General features: G+C 39.1%; 2 protein-coding genes across 2 annotated transcripts; both read left to right on the forward strand.

Annotated features, from left to right (window-relative positions):
- Positions 1-90: 90 nt before the first annotated feature.
- Positions 91-10,537, forward strand: LOC106182039 (protein bark beetle). The gene is made up of 6 exons (XM_013566665.3): positions 91-515; positions 1,182-1,406; positions 5,649-6,196; positions 6,454-6,724; positions 7,323-9,617; positions 10,399-10,537. The coding sequence occupies exons 1-6, from the start codon at positions 104-106 to the stop codon at positions 10,416-10,418; spliced, it is 3,771 nt and encodes a 1,256-aa protein (XP_013422119.1). The 5' UTR covers positions 91-103; the 3' UTR covers positions 10,419-10,537.
- A 2,091-nt stretch (positions 10,538-12,628) lies between these two features.
- Positions 12,629-14,448, forward strand: LOC106182059 (uncharacterized). The gene is made up of 2 exons (XM_087008731.1): positions 12,629-13,796; positions 13,976-14,448. Exons 1-2 carry the CDS (start codon positions 12,629-12,631, stop codon positions 14,446-14,448), a joined length of 1,641 nt encoding a protein of 546 aa, XP_086864857.1.
- The last annotated feature ends 5,703 nt before the right edge of the window (positions 14,449-20,151 follow it).

Consider the following 20,151-nt stretch of genomic DNA (forward strand, 5'->3'; position numbering starts at 1 on the left):
TAGAAATGTTGATCTTCTAACTCTCCTTCTTGATAAGATATACTTTTCATTGGAAGTATAACGATAAACTAGATGATTAAATAACCTCACTCGAAGGAGAGACATGGAATCGACCGGAGTTGGAGGGAAATTCCTCTCCGTCTTTTTCATAATTTTCGGGACTCTTTCGGCGATTTCAAATGCTTATACTGTCATATATACCTCGCCTACCACGGATTTGACGTTACGTTTATCAGATCAACCGTTCCACGTCAACAATTCCATCCCTGTGCCGCCAGGGGTAACGCTGAATGTAGAACCTGGCGTTACCGTTAAATTCGGCCCGGCTGTCGGTGTGCGCGTTGAGGGACGGCTTTTGGCAGTGGGACAACCGGACAAACGTATACTTTTCACGGCTGCAGACGAACCTAATGTTGAAAGGGATGATAAGCAGCCACCTATTTGGTTTGATGGTGCACGATTGGCCGGGGACTTCACGGAAAGTCATCATGGACGCCTGGAACTTTTATACCAAGGTATCTGCAGAGTAGAAATTACTTTCTTTGTGTTTTTGGAGCGTTTTAACTTTCTTTTTTATATTTTATTTATTTATATTTCTTTTTTTGTAAGTTACAAAATGTTAATTATGTGTTACAACCCTAGTTTTCATTATTAGAAAATGACGGAACAAAACTCTCACCTCGAAGTTGGGGGAATGAAATCCGTCTACATTTCCTGCAAAGCAATTAATATTTCCCAATTCAGACCTTACAAACTGTTACAACAATAATTGGTGCTGCCCAGTTATTTAGAACTATGTCAAAAAATTAAAAATTAAATTTATGTTCTACGTCGGATCCAAGTGCAGTCGAGAAATGTTTCGTCAGGGGGAGAAAAAATTATTCCCTTCGAACATAAATATTGGTAAACCACATAAAGAGTACATGTAATCATTATTTGGCTTATTATCATAGGAGCCTAGTGGATAGGGGCCAAAGCGAAATTACTATCCCTTCTCACATATTTAAATACATCAGTTATAAATGCAAGAGTCTCACCCCTCCCCCCCCCCCCCCACGACCACAGACAGGCGTTATTCTTTATTCGTTTTGAATTATTAGCCCCCATCTGACTTTCTACTAACCTGAATATTCATTTCCACAAATGTTTGTTAAAGAGTACGTATAATTTTCCCCTTTCAGGTAGTTTTGGCACCGTTTGTCGGAATGGCTGGGATAGCTCCTACTACTACAACATCAACAACAACAACAGAGTTGTTGCTAGGATGTTGGGATATAAAACATGTACCAAAGTATATAACAGAGGCAGTGGCACTGGAAGTATTCTTCTGAACAACGTGAGATGCGATGGACATGAGAGCTCCCTCTGGGACTGTCCTCACGATGGGGTCCGTGTGCACAACTGTTGTGAGTATCTTACTGACCTGTTATCTTTATTCATGTATTTACTACTTTTGAGAACTATGATATTGCAATTGTGTAATCTTTTATAATAGCCTAAGGCCAACGTCAGGGATGTTTCTTTGTTTGGTGATTGTCAGAGTGATCTATCACGAAAAAATTAAACTTAATAATCAGGCCCTTTTTTCACTGCTAACCACAGAAAAGATAAACTCGACACTTTTACAGACGACTGTGTCTACATCATTTATATTAACCTAATTTTTTGTTTGTTTATTTGTCCATTTTATTTCGAACATGAAAGTTTGCACATGTATTAAATGGAATATAATGTAAGTTCAGGTATTAATATCACTAGTATTTTGTCTTTAAGTGATTGCAAAAGTTCTCTTTGTGCAGTGTTTGATACATTCCTGACAACCGGAGGAAGTTAGACAAACTTAATTAGTTAGACAGTCAGACAGACCATTTTACCAAAAAAGACAAAAAGTGAACTGTGGTCACAAGTCTGCTAGAATGGAAAACAACACAAATCATTTTCTATTTTACCAGTACCGATGATGGAATTTGGACCATTTACTCCACGTACGACATGCGCTCATTCTGGTCGGTTTCAAATAGCTGTTGTTGGTACGTTCTTAAACATTACGTACAATGTGGGCATGGGTGCTATATACCGATGTCAAATGTAGGAGGTTGACCATTTGATTTTTATCAGGTAGTTTGTAAAGGGTTATCATGATTTCTATACCGCTCTGTTATAATATGTATTGTGGCAGATCCAGGAGGTTGCTAACAAGAGAGGGGCGTCAACATAAGTATCAATAAATTCTGCCTGGTTTCTCGTGGCAATATTCAATGTTAGGCTAAGGTAACATAACTGTCATATATACCGTACAGGTATGGAACATGCTTGTTTTAAGAAAGGCCTGCCCTGTTCACCTGAGCTTCAGGTTACCCTGTCCTTGGGTATGTCTTTGCATGGGAACCAAAATGATAAAGTATCATACAGTTATTGTCTGTCTTTCTGTGGTTAGTAATCTATAGCTAAGATGGAGATATGGTGATATCAGTTTACAGTTAGAACAATATAGAGGAGCTGAATGTCAGTTTGGACCGGCCTGACAGGAATGGCAGTCCGTTAGGAAGCGTAGTCCTCTCCCCGTTATTTTGTACAGATGACATTCGTCCCACCTGCCCAAAATGAATGAGTAACTCTGTTTGCTTGCTGTGAATAAGGTCAGTTTGACATCGTGACAAGCGTGACAGGAATGGAAGTCCGTTAGGAACCGTAGTCCTCTCCCCGTTATTTTGTACACGTCCCATATTCTTACCCTTATACGACGACTAACCATAACCTGTACTAATAATATGGACTTCCATTCCTAAAGGCCCACCATTCCTGCCACACAGTTTTTTTCCTATTTTGCTGACTGATGCATGAAAACAAGGATTAAAATCTGTTTTTATAACTTATAATATCTTTGATGTCATTGTGACATCAGTTCATTAATTGAATTTGCCAGTGAAGCAATTAAAAATGCATTCCCTATTCTAAGTCACACGACAAACATTAAAAACGAGAATTTAGATCTCCCTATTTTCCAAATTATCGTCTGTTAAAGAGTAACACGCACCACAAAGGACCCTCATGACAGTGTCTAGTCACAGCAATGGTTGCTATTACACAGTGACCTCATCTGGCTCGTACCAAGGCTTTGAAGCGCCAATTAAGGCATTCCTTGGGATAAGTTTTTAGAGTTTCACCAAGAATAACATTCCAGGCATCGGCATCTGTCAAAACTTGTCCAGTTTGGTTCAGTTTTGTTGTAGGACATATAGGCCGTTGATTCGGCGAGTAATGACCTACCCACTTATTGTCTGTTTGGTTCAAATATGGCGATTCTAATGAGCAAGGTAGCTGCTCATTTTCTTGGTTCTGTAAGTTATCTGCTATTAAAAGTGCTCTTTGTGAACCGGTAATTTCATTGTGCACCCTAAAATTGTTCCTAAGGCCCCCTATCAAATGATAGTCAAATGAGAGGCACAGATTTAAAAAAAATGTTTAACACTGCTCAACTCATTTTACGCACTGCAAAACCGACCGCTTGCATGCATGATGTCAAATTCTTCTATGCAGTAGTTGCCGTCATATGGATACTTTTTTGACAGAACCATGCTTCGCCTAAACCAATCTTTGACCAGCCCAAAGGAGCACTACCCAATTGAATCACTGCATATTACACAATGCAGCATTGCAACAAAGATGGTGGTCAGTTAATTAGTAGCGACACACCTGACTACACACTTCTTCATTCACATATCTTATATAAGATTCTTCTACTTTTTGAAAAAGAACGTATTTTTACCTAGGCATGCCTTTGAAAATGAAATGTTCCATATCAAAATGTCAAGTCTGTGCAACTAACCCTAGCCTGTACTAATCATATGGGGCCCCTGACATCCATTCCTATAGAACCACCATTCCTGCCCCACCGGCTCAGACCAACACAACTATCATTATTTATACATAAGTCGAACATAGAGCAACGTTAGATCAACTGTATGATGCACAATCTATTAAAGGGTAATTGTGTTAATGAAATTCAGGACTGCAACCTGCTTCCTGCCCTTCACTGCTACCCTAGGTTTTAGATTCCGGTATTGTCAGCTCGATCTTGATTTCATATACATGTATAACCCATATCAGCAATACCAGGCTCTAGCGAACACCGTCAAGCTGTGGGCGTTCTTCTTCAAAATTTTGCCTGGGGCGCTTGGAAGCCATAAGTCTCGTACGTCACAGGTTTGGCCGCCTGGAGCTGCCTTTCCCACCTTGCGCTGATGTTATCTTGTGCTGACGAGACAAGAAGCAAAGTGGCTGATCATGACGCGGAGTTAGAAGTTTGAATTAAGCATATCTTGCAGTCGAAGGTCAGTGCCAGGAAAACAGTGAATAGAATCTTGAGGAGAAGGGCTGTGACAGGAAATGTGACACCTGTTAAATCTACGGGTAGACCGCGAAGTGGAAACACCAGAAGTGATCGTGTCATCATTAACCTGGCAAGAAGAAAGTGGACAAAACCTACCAAAGCCAGTGCCTTGGAGCTACAGGCCCGACGTTTGGCTTGATTGTCTCGCCATGGCTACGCTTCAAGAATAATGGTGGAGAAACCACGCCTGACACCTGCCCATCAAGCAAATAGGCTGCAGTGGGCGCGCCATAACCGTAACCTCACGGTCCAACATTGGAATCTCGGGGTGTTTGCTGGTGAGTCCCGTTTTCCACTGTATCCAACAGATGGAAGAATGAGAGTGCGTAGTCTCGTTGGAGAATGGCTGTTGACTGAAAATATCCAAAAAACAATAGCTGGGGGGGTGCCAATTGCAGCAACGGTATTTGCCCATTACTTCCTCTGGATGAAAACCTTAACGCTGCCAGATACCGGGACATTCTCCAACAGAACCTGGAGCCGTTTGCAAGAGGGATATACAGACACAAATTTTGGATTGCAACATGACAACGCAACTCCCCATACAGCCCGCTAAATTAACGACTATATCTGCCAAAACAAGATTCAGCTCATGCCACAGCCAGCAAGCAGCCCAGATGTATACCCAATTGGGACAAACTTGGTAGTGCTATTCAAAGGAGAAACCATCCCGATGCAAATTTAGATCAACTTCGAAATGTCCTTCAAATTGAAAGTACCACAATTCCTCTCCAAAGAGCTGTGGCTCTAGTTCACATGCAGTATTCCACGCCGTCACATGCAGTATTCCGCGACCATTATCCAAGCTTGCGGTGGAGCATTCCCCCTACTGCGATTAATAACTTTGTCTGAAGGGTTTTTATGACAATCTTCCCAAATTTCATCTTGATTGTCGATCACAATACAAATTTATGTTTAACTTTTGTTTTGTTACTGTTGAGTAAAAACATACTCATTTTGGAGGGATAAAACCTAAATAAATAAACGCTTTTCTTACATTTGCATTGTTTGTTTCTCTTTCACTTTCCTAATCCTCCAGCGTCACATATTTAGCAATATAAGCGGTACAATTTTGGTAATAATAATAATTATGAAAGAAACAGGGCGAAACGTATATCGAAATTTCCGTGTACCAACCATTTTGAGCAAGAGCGTATGTGTAAAATGTATACAAAATAACCTGTGAACAATAACGTGGAGTATACCAATTCCCCGAGTTCATAATAGCATGTCGTAATGTTGTTTAATTTTTCAGTTCACAGTCAAGACGTGTGGCTGCAGTGTTCAGGTTACTCTGGTTATCGTGGGATTGCCAACGAAACTGCCAAGTACTGGTCTGGTATAGAGCTGGTGACAAACTCTTCTGTGAAAGGAATAAGTGATCTCCAATATGTCGACATCGAATTCGCTGGTCTTCCTAACATCGGGACGCACTCAAATGATACAGCAGCCATATCGATTAGTGGAATCCCACCTGTGCTTGATAACCTGAATATCACAAATGTCATCGGAAATGGTGTTCTACTCAGAGATATAACTGGACATGCGGCGATCAACAATAGTAGCATTGAGAACAGCATGGGAAACGGGGTTTCCTTCAGAAGCTATGGTGGTAACCTGGCACTGGACAATGTCCAGATTTCTAATGCCCATAAAGCAGGTTTATATTACAACAGGACATTTCCGCTGCCCTCCTATAAGATGTGTCAACTGCCGGAAACAACGGTTCCTGATGGAGAACCGCTCATAGTCAGCTTTGACAGTACTGACCTTCATCTGGGGTCAAAGTCTTCCTGTTCTCAGGTAGGCCACTCGATACTTATTAGACCTTTACAGCTCACTGATTTGTTATATTTAAGAATTAGCTTGTTCAACGCGGAGCCTATATTGTAAAAAGAACGTTCCACAAAAGTTTCTGGCCATACATCTTTACATTTTGAGTAAATAATCATTCAGCTCAAGCGTTGAATTATTTAAGTACATGGGTAGATTATAGTAGTTACGCAAGAGACGTTGTTTCATAAAACACGTGTTTTAATTAGCTGTGTTCCATCATATAGGTGTTTCGAAGTCAAAAACCAGGGTATATTTTGGCGGTGCGCGTACTATATATAAGGGCACGTTGGTATACTCGCCGTAACGTACTGGATATATTTGATGGAAACAGTTCGTCCTCCCGGCGGCTGGAGAGAGTGTATACGTACGGTGCCGAGGTAAACATGCCGTCTCCTCTCTACACTACCGGCGGCTCAGTCTTGCTGTCATTTTCACGACTAGATATTGGCTCTAGCGAACGGTATCAAGGAATGTTTACAGTACAGTCCGTTGCCGGTGAGTTAACATTAAATTTGAGAAAGAAAACTTTCTCTTGTCTCTTTTCAACACATACAAATGTATGCTTGAATTTTTTCATTACTAACAGATCCAAACATTTCTCAAGAATCGTGAATTGACCAATAGAGTTTATACCCTATGAAAATCTCCCTTGAATTAACTATATATATATATATATATATATATATATATATATATATATATATATATATATATATATATATATATATATATATATGGCAAGCGTGGGTGTGGTACAGAGTGCTCAACTGTCAGGAGGTGTTTATTTGAAAACCTCAAATAAACACCTCCTGCCGATCGGGGATACCTTCTGGGTATGCCCGTGAAACTCGGAGTCGGGGTTGATACATGTCTCTTGTTATGTCACTAATATATATATATATATATATATATATATATATATATATATATATATATATATATATCAGTGCAAATGACTAATGATTCAATTTCAGTAGGTCATGCTTGTCATAATGGCAGCATATGCAGCTAAATTTCTCATGAAAATTTTCGATATGAATTTGCTATCGTAACATAAAAGTTATCTATATAAACCGTGTATGCCTTTTTACAGCTTATTCAGGTCACCCTACTGGGTTATCAATGAATAGCGTCAAAGTTACAAAGTCTGGATATGGCACTTTTATCGAGAATCAACTGCAACCAATTGGCATATCAGGGACTCGTGTGGCACATTCTTCAGAGACAGGTCTGTACGTTGGTAAAGGATCCGGTACTTTTGTGCTTCAGGACAGCGCCTTTGTGAATAACATGAACCATGTGTACTTTGAACACATCCAGAGGAATGTTACCGTGAAGAACAGTGAACTCATTATCTCCTCTAACTATGCTTTGTCTGTTGGCACCACCCCAGTGTGGACATTATCAGATAAAGTCAGCTTCATTATTCAAAACAACACCCTGATGGATAATACATTTGGTATATCAGTGCTGCGAGCCAGACAGTGTGCCCTAACAGACAATGTGTCCGACAGTGTCTTTCACAATCAAAGCGAAACCGCCCTCAAGTTGGGGTCTGGTTCTGTATGTGGAACAAACAGACTAAGAACCATCCAAGTGAATAAGAATTATATTTCTAAAACAAAAGGAACTGCGGTTTTATTAATAGAAACTGACACCCAAATACTCAACAACACATCCGATAATGACGTGTCCCAATGTGTTCTTTGTATTTCTGCCTCCAGTGTATTTGTGACTGGAAATAAATTTAGAAACAACAATGTAAGAACGGAAAACAAAAGACATAAGGTTGGTGCTATCATGGTCTTGATAAAATTTCCGAGTAGTTTCACATTCACAGACAATGTTTTCGAAAACCTGTTGGGCGAATATCTACTGACCATTTGGTACGAGAATTCCGTCCTTAGAACACTAGATGTGTCACGAAATTACTGGGGAACACCAAACCCGCAAGATGTTTACTTGGGGATTATTGATAATACAAAACGCTACACTCTGAGAACCCAGTTTCTGTACACCCAGTGTACTCTGAGAACCCAGTTTCTGTTCTATATCACGTCTGATCTCTCCAGTTTGTCCCCAGCAACTATAGAAGTGGACCCAGCCCCAACTCCCCACACACTCGGTGGCCGCATATACACCGACCTTACTCTAAAGGACACAGGTAGACCGTACACAGTGACACATGACCTGAACGTGACAGCCAACGCCACACTTACCATTGAACCAGGAGTGGTTTTAGAATTTGAAGATTCTGTGGGGATGTACATTGAAGGAAGACTTAATGTCAGTGGAACAGAGGGTAAGAAGTGCATCTTCACGGCCAGGGGAAAGTTGGCTACAACGAATGTCATATATAAATCAGATTTTGGTAAATTTTCGTTGCTTCGAGGACCCTCGCAATCATATGACGCGGCATCGTTTTATGGACTACTTTACGGAGAAGAAAACGGAGATAAATTGCCAGTTTGTTATGATTCTTCATTGAGAGGGCCGATGTTGACAACATGGTTGGACGGAGAATGCAGGCGACTTGGGTATACTTCTCTTAGGCACATGAGCTCGATTTCTGATACGGCTAAACTGGGGTTAAAACTAAATTGTGCTGGGACGGAAACAGACTTTGAAAATAATTGCTTTACAGGTATGCAAAGATACAGGTGCACTTCGTTCTTCAGAGTTGTGTGCACCAAGCATTCGCGAGAGACCACGTGGGCAGGTATACGATTAGGTCTGACGGCTCGTCCCAGCTCTATACAACATGCGGTGATGCAGTTTGCTGGATACTTTGACTCCGGGTCACGTAGAAAAGGTCCTTCTTTACAGGTGGATTTCAACCGACATATTGTAGACAACGTGGTCATCCTTACCTCTGGGGGAGGCATTCGACAACTCTATGTAGAACAAAGTATGACTAACATGGTGATAGCAGACATAGATAACAACGCCTTTGAAACATACACACTGAGTGCAACTCTGAGGGATTCACGAAGAGAAGACATAAACTCATATGCTGTATTATTTCAATCAGGACAACCCAGTAGGACAATGACAGCGTACTTTACTCCCTATAAAGAAGACTGCGGTGTAACATATCTGGCCAGTGAAGGCGATATGGTCCCATTCCATCAATATATAAATACGCGTACACAATGCGGTACCTTTACAACCAGGTCAGACCTCAGACTACGGGTTTTTATCATCTACCCTGGTTATCATGACTTCAAGCTCCTTTTGACAGATACAGTGAAAAACTGGACAGTAGGTCTGAACTCGTTGGATTCCGTTATCACCACCTCTACTAACACGCTACAGTTCCTGAAGGGTTGGAGAAACAGCTGTACTTGGTGCTATGTAGATGTTAACGCAATAGTCATGGCGGTGAAAGGTAAGCACGAGAAACTAATACGCGTAAACTTGTAATTAGATATGATAGTTGGCTCAAACGCATCGTCTAACTCAGTAATTGTGTCGTAATTTTTTTCTGTCATATATTGATATGCAGTTTACCAAGTCCAGAAACTGCACTGCGATAAAAAGCATCGCGTTTCTTGCTGCAGATAACATATTTGATAGAGAGAAAAAAAGAAACTTTCTAAGTTTTCCGGTATTAAAATGATTTTTGAAATGTATAGATATACCCCACTAGCGCTAATTGCAACTTGGTATATTATAAAACAGCGCTATTGTTTCGAGATGGGAAAATACAATGAGAAATATTTGCTTGGCCAAAAACGCTTGGGAATGTGGAACTACATTAGATAGACATTTAGATAGACGGAGAGATAACCATACAGAACCATTAAATGGAATATCATAAATATTTAAATTATATAGCATGTTAGTCAACAATTGAGCTAAAGCAACTTAATATATCGGCTGTAATGATATTATGTAATCATATTCATGGACATTATTTGTCTACATACATGTAAGGTGTGGTCATTTTGAGGATGACGTAAAAGCACCGGTTTTGGCGTTAAAGTGCTGTTCGTGGGTTCGTTATGTTCAATATTAATTACCTTGGCTAGGAACACAAAAATCCATATAGACTGATACACACTAAGAAGATGAAATAATGATTAAGGAACGCAAATGAGGCGAAATAATGACATATTTAGGGGATAAAATCTATGGTGTGATCATCTAAGGATATTTGTAATTTTCAGACGACCTTCCACCATACTAACCAAGTTTAACATTGGACAAGGTAATAATCAGTGGCTCCTCCACAGCAGTACACACACTGGACAAAAGAAGTGTCACCCCTACTGAGCCAATACTATGGGGGAGATAAATGACTGTGGAATGATATGCTCCTGGTATCATTTTATTAACATCAAATTTCACAAAAAATCACAAAATGAGAACAAAATATACATTCTACCAAAATATGCAGTTTCAAGTCCAAAATTAGTACTTAGTGGCATAGCCACGTGACCTTTTAATAGGTGCCAGTCTACGAAGCAAGGTTTCATATAATTGTCTGATGCGTTCAGGGCTTATGATGGCCCAAGCATGAAACACTGAATATAACAGAGTTTCTCTGCTGGTTAGACGGGCATTTGTCAAAAGTTTTGACATATCATTCCACACATTTTCTATTATGTTTGCATCCGGACTCTGGGCAGGCCACATCACCCTGCGAATGTCCTGTTGGTCAAACCAATCATCAACTGCTCTGGGCCCGTGACAAGGAGCATTGTCATCCTGGTGAACAAATGGATAATTCCTGTCACCAAACATGTTAGTAATAGATGGTAGCAAGCCTGACTCTAAAACATCGATATATTTCTAGTGATTCCTGTTTCCATTAACCACTATCAATTCGCCCAAGCCATGGATGCTGATGCAGCCCCACACCATGATGAATATGCTGCTCCGGGTTCGAAAATTCAGTGCATGTGGTTCAAATGCTTTACCAGCAGTTTGCCAGCATAGTACCCGTCTGTCATCAGAGGTCAGACCAAAGCGACACTCATCAGAAAAATATATAGGACCAATTGTCATGAACTGTCCAGTTCCAGATCCTGTTGACCCTAGTTTACTCTACGTTGCCTGTTTTGTAACGATATAAGAGGTTTCAGTCTTGCTACCCTGCTGTACACTCTCTGAGCATGTAACCGACGCCTAGCAATTTTCACAGACACATTCTTATGTGTGAAATTGTTCCACTGTGTTGTCAACTGACAAGCAGTGTCGAACTTTGACAACCTGGACATCAAAATCAGTCGTCGGTCTTCACGGCCAGTATTTTTTCTTGGACGACCCATCAGAGGCATTTTGTCTCTTGATCCAGTGTTTCTATACCGAGACCAGACCCTCTGCACGGTTCTAACTGAACAATTCAATTGTATCGATATTCTGACATTGCTTATATTCCGCCTCTTCAGGTTAATAACTTCCACATATAACCGTTAGATAATTGCCTGTATCTTGCCATATTGGAGGAAGACGGGAATAACATTTGCTGTACATGTACAAGACCAACAATACAATTCAATGGTATGGCGGTTTTATACTCATTAGTCACAGTATAAGTAGACCAGGTATTATAAATACCCAAGATCTGCCTACTTTTATTACTCTGAGTTAGGGGGTGACACTTCTTTTGTCCAGTGTGTGTATATGGCCGATATCGAGGCTACACTAATGGAATACGGACTGACAGGAAACATCCAAACTACCCTGATGTGGGACAAGTGGGCGTTGATATAAAAGACTCAATTATAGTAGGAAACTAAAGATTGATGAACGCTTGGTTATCCAAAGTATCGAATGTTCCAATGGTGAATGAACTGTTACCATTATTCGCCATCTCAATCAAAAACACAACCTTAGATTCCAATGACTATGGAATTTATATAGATAATGGCCGTGGAAATCGAGAACAGTTAACCATTGATGGGTGTAAGATCAGAAATACCAGGGAAACATTGTTACAGTACAGTGTCCGGGAAGACAACCCCAAAGATGTGGACATCCAGTTTTTGAATAACGAAATCACTGACAACAGAGGGAGTGTACTTGACATCAGTGGTGGTGCTCTACATATGACAGTATCGGGGAATAACATCACAGACAATGAATACAGCTCTGGGTCAATGACCTTATACCGGGGATATGAAAAGACAATACAGTTTGTGAACAATGATATATTTGGTAACCATTACAGAAAAATCATCGTCATGAATATGGAGGAATCAACCTATGATCTAAACAAAACCCCAAACGTTGGACTGGTAGGGAATATCCTTGCTAACAACACTTATTCATACGGCAACAGCGAACGTCGGCCATCACAGCCCCCAATGTCAGCTGCACTCGTTTTAGATGGTTATGGAAATGTCTGCGTTCAAAACAACACGCTTCAAAACCCGGGCCTAGAGGCAGAGGTGTATGTCAAGACTCACTCTACAAAATGGACAGACACCATTGAAGCCAGGTACAACGTGGGGATGTGAAAATACCCATTGCGTGAGAAAACGTATATATGATGCACACAGCGACATGTATCTGCCGGAAGTGCAAGTACTTCCATTTGTGTCAAGATCGAACGAGATGGTGTTCACTCCTGACGTCACAGAGGGACTTCCACAAGGAAACGTCCTTGGCGGGTGGCTGAACAAGTCCATCACATTAGAAGCAGCAGGTTCTCCATTCTATCTAAAAGAAGATTGGACTATTTTACCTGGTGTTGAGGTTTTCATTGAACCTGGTGTTTGGATTAAGCCAGCAAGGGACAAAGGGATCCTCGTTCTGGGACAGATAGTTGCCAGGGGAGAAAAGGGAAAAAGGGTTGCCTTTGGCTGTCAATACCAAACAGCTTATTGTTCTTATTGGCAAGGATTGGTGTTTGCATCAGATGACGTCAGTACTAGCCCTTCGGAATTGCTCTTTGTAGACGTTTTTAATGCAGGTTACAAAGGGAACACGTACGGCGCAGCTGTGCAGTCTTTCAGCCCCAGTATAATCATACAGAACTCACGAGTGATCCAGTCCAGGTTGAACGGTATTGAACTAATTGGACCAGTAGTGAAATCAAGCATCATTAAACGAAACGAGTTCCTTAACAACAGAGGTGTTGGGATAAACGCTATTGTGGCTTACCCAAGAAGTGTACCACTCAATACCAGGGTCAAACGAGAATCTGCGGGATGGCCAAGTGACCTTTATGGGGTCAATGATATTTGCGAAAAAACTTCCAAAATGCTCCTTGTTAACGACAGAACTGTGGTTTATTATTCTCATGGAAAACAGCACGGAGGATGTTATTATAATTGCACGCGTGCAATACGTTCTGAACTTGGACGGAATATCACAATCCAAATTTTACAGTTTAATCTGCAACGTTTTCAACTGGAAATATTCGAAGGATCGTCTCCTCTTCTCTCAAGGCGACTTCGAATTCTTTATGCTGACCAGACAAACGATTCACTTCCTTCAGATGTTCCAATAAACAGTTCCAGTGTAACCATCCGGTTATATAGCAGTGTCAGGAGCTGGGACACGTATGGTTTGCAAAGCATGGTCTTTGGTATCAAGATCTCCAGTGACACATCCACAGGTAAGATGTACATTAACACATATACATCCTAGTAGCATGTCATTGTGGTACTTGGCACTCTTACAAAGACTTTATCGTTCTTAAAGATAATTTTTTTTTTATTTACAGTATGTTAAAATACAAGTACACGTGTATATTTTACATGTTTCATAACCCATACTATTTGGTTTGCCTTTCAGGATCTATCGGCAACTTTGTCATCGAGGAAAACACTTTCTTTAACAATGGTCTAGGTGGAGTGAACATAACTACATTTGAACAGAGTAATTGGGATATAAACATCAATAAAAACATATTCCACAGAAATGGACTTTCGACTTCCAACCGAGCTGAACATTCCAAAGCAGCTATTCGGCTTAATATCGCTAACACCAGTGCTACATTGGCAAACAATTACATGGAAGGGAACCATGGTGGCATCCACGCCACGACTCACAGCGTATTCCAAAACAATAAGTTGAACATTTGGAGCAACCAGATTCTCTTTACAACTCAGATAGAGAACATACTGGTTGCAGAAATAGAGGACGGCCCTCACACACAGCAGTGCAGTATAGATGGGAATGTGATACAGCACGGACAGGGAGATAGGTACAGTGATGTCCTCCACCTGGAGGGTGTGTCTGGAACCGTCACAAACAACTACATCTAGTTTACACATCTACATCTAGTTTTTGGGACAAGATGGCGTAGAGGTTGACACGAACTCTTGGACACGGGACATAAATTGGTCTTTCTTGACATAGACAAGTGAACCCAACGTCTGATGTGATACATACTGAACAAGTGCACATCCGTGAACGAGCTGATCGGGTGGAGAAAGTACAAATAAGGTGAATAACTGATATTTTTTAACCTTATCACATAGACAGTCTGCGCGAACGTCGCATAGTGGATGATACATACTGACTACATTAAATTTCACGCAGTGCTGTCAACCTTTCAGCATGTCATCCAAACACACAAAAAACACTAAGAAGGGTGAGCCTACACCCAAACGTACGCACAGCGAAGTCTCCAATACAAGTGCTGAAGAAAATAACAGCATTATCTTAGCGGAACTAGAAGAAATAAAATCTTATATGAAAGACATGATAAACAAAGACGAACTGAAAGAACTAGTAACCACCTTAGTTACAGAAATGTTAAAAGAAATGAAAAAAGAAATGGGTTCACAAATCAACAACATGCGAGAGAAATTAGACTTCCTGGAATTTGAAAATAAAAACCTTACAGAAAACATTGCAAGGAAAGACAAAGATTTACTTAAATTGAAAGAGGAGATAAAAGATCTCACAAAACTGAGTCTCGAGGCGGACAAACGATCAAACTACAACGAACAGTATTCTCGTAAGAACAATATTAAAATTTACGGGATAAAGGAAGAGACAAAGGAGAACACTAAGTCCGTCGTACGCGACACATTGAAGGAAGTAGCACAGATAACACTCCGGGATGATGACATTCTAGCAGTACATCGTATACCTGGGGCAAAAACACAACAACCGAGACCTATAATTTTACGAGTGAATAACACGGAGACAAAAGCCAAAATTATGAGGTGCAGAAGGGCAATGAAAACCTCGAGGCAAAACTTGAGACTGGCAGATGACGTCACAAAAAAGAACGCGCAACTTATCCAGCGCCTCGTTAGCCACCCTGAAATTGACCAAGCATGGTACTTTAATGGGTCAGTCTATGGTCGGCCGAAAGACAGCACAAAAAGGGTGAAATTTGACCTGCACGATGATATTAATTTAAAGATAAGAAACGCTTGAGCATGAACTTTATTTCTCCCTTTTCCATTTTCCTCTTGCTTTAATTTCGCACATAAAACCAATTGTCGCACAAAACTGAACGCTCTCCCATGTGCGTTTTCCTATATGTAGTATATTGTGTGAGTGTATGTTTGTGTTTAAATGAGGTGAGTAAGTGGATAATGGCCCTGCGTAAGACTGAGATTGTGTACGAAAGTAAAAGTGTGCACGTGATACATGTCTGTTTGTTAAGCGATGAAAAGAATGGTGAGGCTCATTGTCGTACATACATATATATCAACGAAAACGTTATGTCTGTCAATACATTAAAATGCTATTATGAGTTTTGATTTTAGTATATTATCCTTAAATGTCCGGGGGCTAAATAACTTTAAAAAAAGAAAGGGAGTATTTAGGTGGCTACATAAAAGGCCTGAAAATGTTTTCCTCCTACAAGAAACCTACAGCTCGCAGAAAGTCGAAAAATTATGGCGCGCTCAGTGGGGTGGAAAGGTTTGGTATAATCATGGTACTGGGCATAGCAAAGGGGTGATGATATTATTTAAAAATAACATAGAATATGACATTATAGACACAGTTACAGACCCGGATGGTCGTCTTCTAGGCGTGAAAATTAAAATTGGTACGAGCACTTTTCTTATGTGTAATATATATGCCCCAAATCAAATAAATGAACAAGTTGAATTTTACAGATTTCTCTATAAAGAACTAGCTAAATATGAATCTGATTATGTAATTATAGGGGGTGACTTCAACTGCACATTGTCCAAGCTAGATAAACATGGTGGACTGTCCACACACATTAAAGATAAAGTTATACATGAAATACAAAGTATTATGAAAAAATATCATTTAAATGACACATGGAGAAAGTTCCATGGTGCAGAAAGAAGATACACATGGAAAAACTCCGAATCAAAAATTTCCTGCAGACTAGACTACTGGATAACATCTAACGAACTTATAGAAAATTGTTTTATAGAAAAGGCGGAGATACTGTACGCACCTTACACTGATCATGATGCAATATCTTTGTTTTTAAAGACAAAAGATGTGACAGTTAGAGGGCGAGGGTTTTGGAAACACAATAATACTTTACTAGGAGACGAAAGATATATTAACGAAATGAAAATTGTAATTAATGAAGCAAAAAACAGATACAATTACTTAGAGGACCGTGGTTTAGCATTTGATATGATAACCATGGAAATACGGCAGTTTTCAATAAAATTTTCAAAGCAAAAATCTAAACAACATAGAGAAAATGAAAGAGACATTTGGAAAAAAATCAACGTGCTACAAGCCGAGATAGACAATCAATTTAATAAAGAAAAAGCTAAAGAATTAGAAAAACTTAAGACTGAATATGATTTAATCTTAGAAGCTAAAACTGAAGGTGCAATAATGCGCAGTAAAGTGAGATGGTACGAAAAGGGCGAACGCAATACAAATTACTTTATCAACTTGGAAAAACGGAATCGGGTCAGAAATACAATTACAAAACTAGAAATTAATGATACACTAACAGTAACTAACGATAAAGATATTCTACAAGAACAGGAAAAGTTTTATGAAAATTTGTACACCTCACAGAACACTACCTTTAACGAGAGAATCTCAAACAAATTTTTCAATGTACAAAACATACCCCAAATTCCAAACGACCTAAAAATCGCATGTGAAGGAAAGCTAACCATCAACGAGTGCAAAAACGCACTCAAAGAACTTACAAAAAAGAAGAATAAAACCCCGGGTGTCGATGGGCTCTCCGCAGAATTTTACATGAAATTCTGGGAAGAATTAGGAGAGGAAATTGCAGACTGTTTGAATTTTGCTTTTGAAACTGGTCAGTTAAATATTAGCCAACGGCAGGGTATAATAACTCTAATTCCCAAAAAAGACAAGGATAGACACCGTTTGGAAAACTGGCGACCTATTTCTTTGCTAAGCGTAAGCTACAAAATAGCCGCAAAAGCACTTGCAAAACGAATGGAAATGACTTTACCAACCATTATCAACAAAAACCAAACCGGGTACGTTAAAAAAAGATATATCGGTGAAAATATAAGACTCATCTGGGATCTTATGTACTCAACAAAAAGGCAAAATAAAGAAGGGATGGCAATTTTCTTAGATTTTAAAAAAGCGTTCGATTGCATTGAATGGGAATTTATAAAAAAATGCCTGAAAATATTCAACTTTGGCCCTGACTTCATTCAGTGGTTTGACATTATGTACGCCAATGCTTCCAGTTGTATTACAAACAACGGATATTCCTCGCGATTCTTTTCAATTACAAGAGGTGTAAGACAAGGATGCCCACTGTCCGGCCCTCTATTCGTGCTGGCCGTAGAAATACTAGCCTGCGCAATACGCGCAGATCCATCCATACGGGGAATTACTATTGATCGTCATGAACACAAATTATGCCAATATGCCGACGATACAACGCTATTTCTAAATGATGTTGGGTCCGCTAAAAACGCATTGAAATTAATATCTGAATTCAAACAAATTTCTGGTTTAGAACTAAACTTGAGCAAGTCCGAAGCCCTGTGGCTTGGAAGCAATAGATTCAACGACGAAAAGCCCCTCGGGTTGCTATGGCCGGATAGACCAATAAAAGCTCTCGGAATTCATTTCTCTTACGATTACGAAAGCTGCAGGTTTCTAGACTTCGATAGTAAAGTTGATCAAATTGAAAAGCTGCTTAACCTTTGGTCCAGCAGAGACCTCACATGGATTGGAAAGATACAAATACTGAAAACATTGGGTCTGGCTAAACTGGTTTATGCTAATACAGTTCTTGAGACCCCAAATGATATTATTTTGAGGATAGATGCTTTATTCAAAAAATTTCTATGGAATGATAAAAAACCAAAATTAAAGCAAAATACATTAATAGCCCCAAAGAGTAAAGGTGGTTTAAATTTGACGCATGTGCCATCGCACGTGCGGTCTCTGAAGGCCTCAATGGTTAAGCGCATAATGTTAGCTGACAACGATGATCCGTGGGTTATAAACATACTGAAATATTTAAGAAGTGTGGGAGGAAAACTTATTTTCAGTTGTAATTATGAACTGAAGAATATTAACATTTCGGACATACCACCTTTTTACGTAACCATGCTAGATGCATGGAGTGATTTAATACAAACAGACCCTAATAATGCCTCCGATATAAAGAAACAGATAATATGGAATAATAGATTCATACTTGTAAACAAAAAGTCAATATATCTAAGGCATTGGTCAAAAGCCGGAGTAAATTATATGCAAGATATTATAAATATTAATGGTGAATTTATATCATTAGAAGAAATAATAAATCAACACAACTTCGACATTAAGCTGCCGAATTTTCTAGAATACGAAAAAGTAAAAAAATCAATTCCGATATCATGGTTACGTAAACTTCGGGAAAATGCAGAAACAGTTGACAACACAGACTCAGATGAGATAGTATGGACTCTAGCCTCTACAAAAACCATTTACGATAAGCTAATAGAAAGAAATGTAATAAATTTACCCACAGCAAGTTTGCATCTCATCAAATCAGGCGTAAGTGAAAATGATTGGCAGAGAGTTTTCTTGATACCATTTGAGTCTGTCAAAGAAACTCAACTACAAGTAATGCAATACAGAATAATTCACAATGTGCTGTACACAAATTCTACACTGTTCAAAATGAAAATAGTTACTAGCCCAGGATGTATTAACTGCCATATGAAAGAAACAATAATACATCGTTTTGTAGAATGTGTACGTGCAAGAAATTTTTGGATTGCATTTGAAAACTGGTGGAACATTCCGAATAACACCATACACTTCAGAAAAAATGAAAAAACTATAATGTACGGGTGTCTGTCAAGCGACCAGCGCGTAAAAGCTTTAAATTTCTGCATTATTGTGGCTAAACAATTCATAAACAAAAATTCAGAAAATCCATCAGTCTATGATTTTGAACTGTTTCTACATTTTCTTAGTCAGAAGAAGAAAATAGAAAAATACATTGCTATAAAGACAGGAAAAGAAGACAGGTTCAATACAAAATGGAAACGCATTCCTACCATAACGTGTTAAAATTTTCACCTCTAGTACGCTATAGTTGCCGTTATGTAGTTCACAACAAGCATGTATACGTGTAGTATGTATGGACGGATGAGTGAGTGAAAGTAAGTCTATATATTTATGTTCTTATTTATTTATCAGTATTTAATTACCGTAATTATTATCAGTATCATATGCATTTAATCTTTGATTTTCTGTCTAAATATTTCATTATATATGTTATAGTTGCCGAGATGTAGCTCACAACAAGCATGCATACGCGTAGTATGTATGGATGGATGAGTGAGTGAGAGTAAATCTATATATTTATGATCTTTTTATTTACCTATTAGTATTTAATTACCGTAATTATCACCAGCATTGTATTACATGCATTTAATCTTTCAATCTTTGATTATCTGCTTAAATATTTTATTATATATGTATATTTTCTTTTTTTTTTTTTTTTGAGTGAATAAATGCAATAAAAAAAAAAAAAAAAAAAAAAAAAAAAAAAAAAAAAACAA

This window comes from Lingula anatina, chromosome 3 (assembly GCF_051362555.1).
Source record: "Lingula anatina isolate TDL-2025a chromosome 3, LinAna3.0, whole genome shotgun sequence".
NCBI classification, from domain to species: domain Eukaryota; kingdom Metazoa; phylum Brachiopoda; class Lingulata; order Lingulida; family Lingulidae; genus Lingula; species Lingula anatina.

Excerpts from the sequence above, each read along its gene's own strand:
- LOC106182039 (XM_013566665.3), top strand. The coding sequence starts at position 104 with ATGGAATCGACCGGAGTTGGAGGGAAATTCCTCTCCGTCTTTTTCATA. Across the intron at positions 6,197-6,453 it reads CAAAGTCTTCCTGTTCTCAG|GTGTTTCGAAGTCAAAAACC; the intron begins GTAGGCCACTCG and ends TCCATCATATAG. Across the intron at positions 6,725-7,322 it reads TACAGTACAGTCCGTTGCCG|CTTATTCAGGTCACCCTACT; the intron begins GTGAGTTAACAT and ends GCCTTTTTACAG.
- LOC106182059 (XM_087008731.1), top strand. The coding sequence starts at position 12,629 with ATGTCAAGACTCACTCTACAAAATGGACAGACACCATTGAAGCCAGGT. Across the intron at positions 13,797-13,975 it reads CTCCAGTGACACATCCACAG|GATCTATCGGCAACTTTGTC; the intron begins GTAAGATGTACA and ends TTTGCCTTTCAG.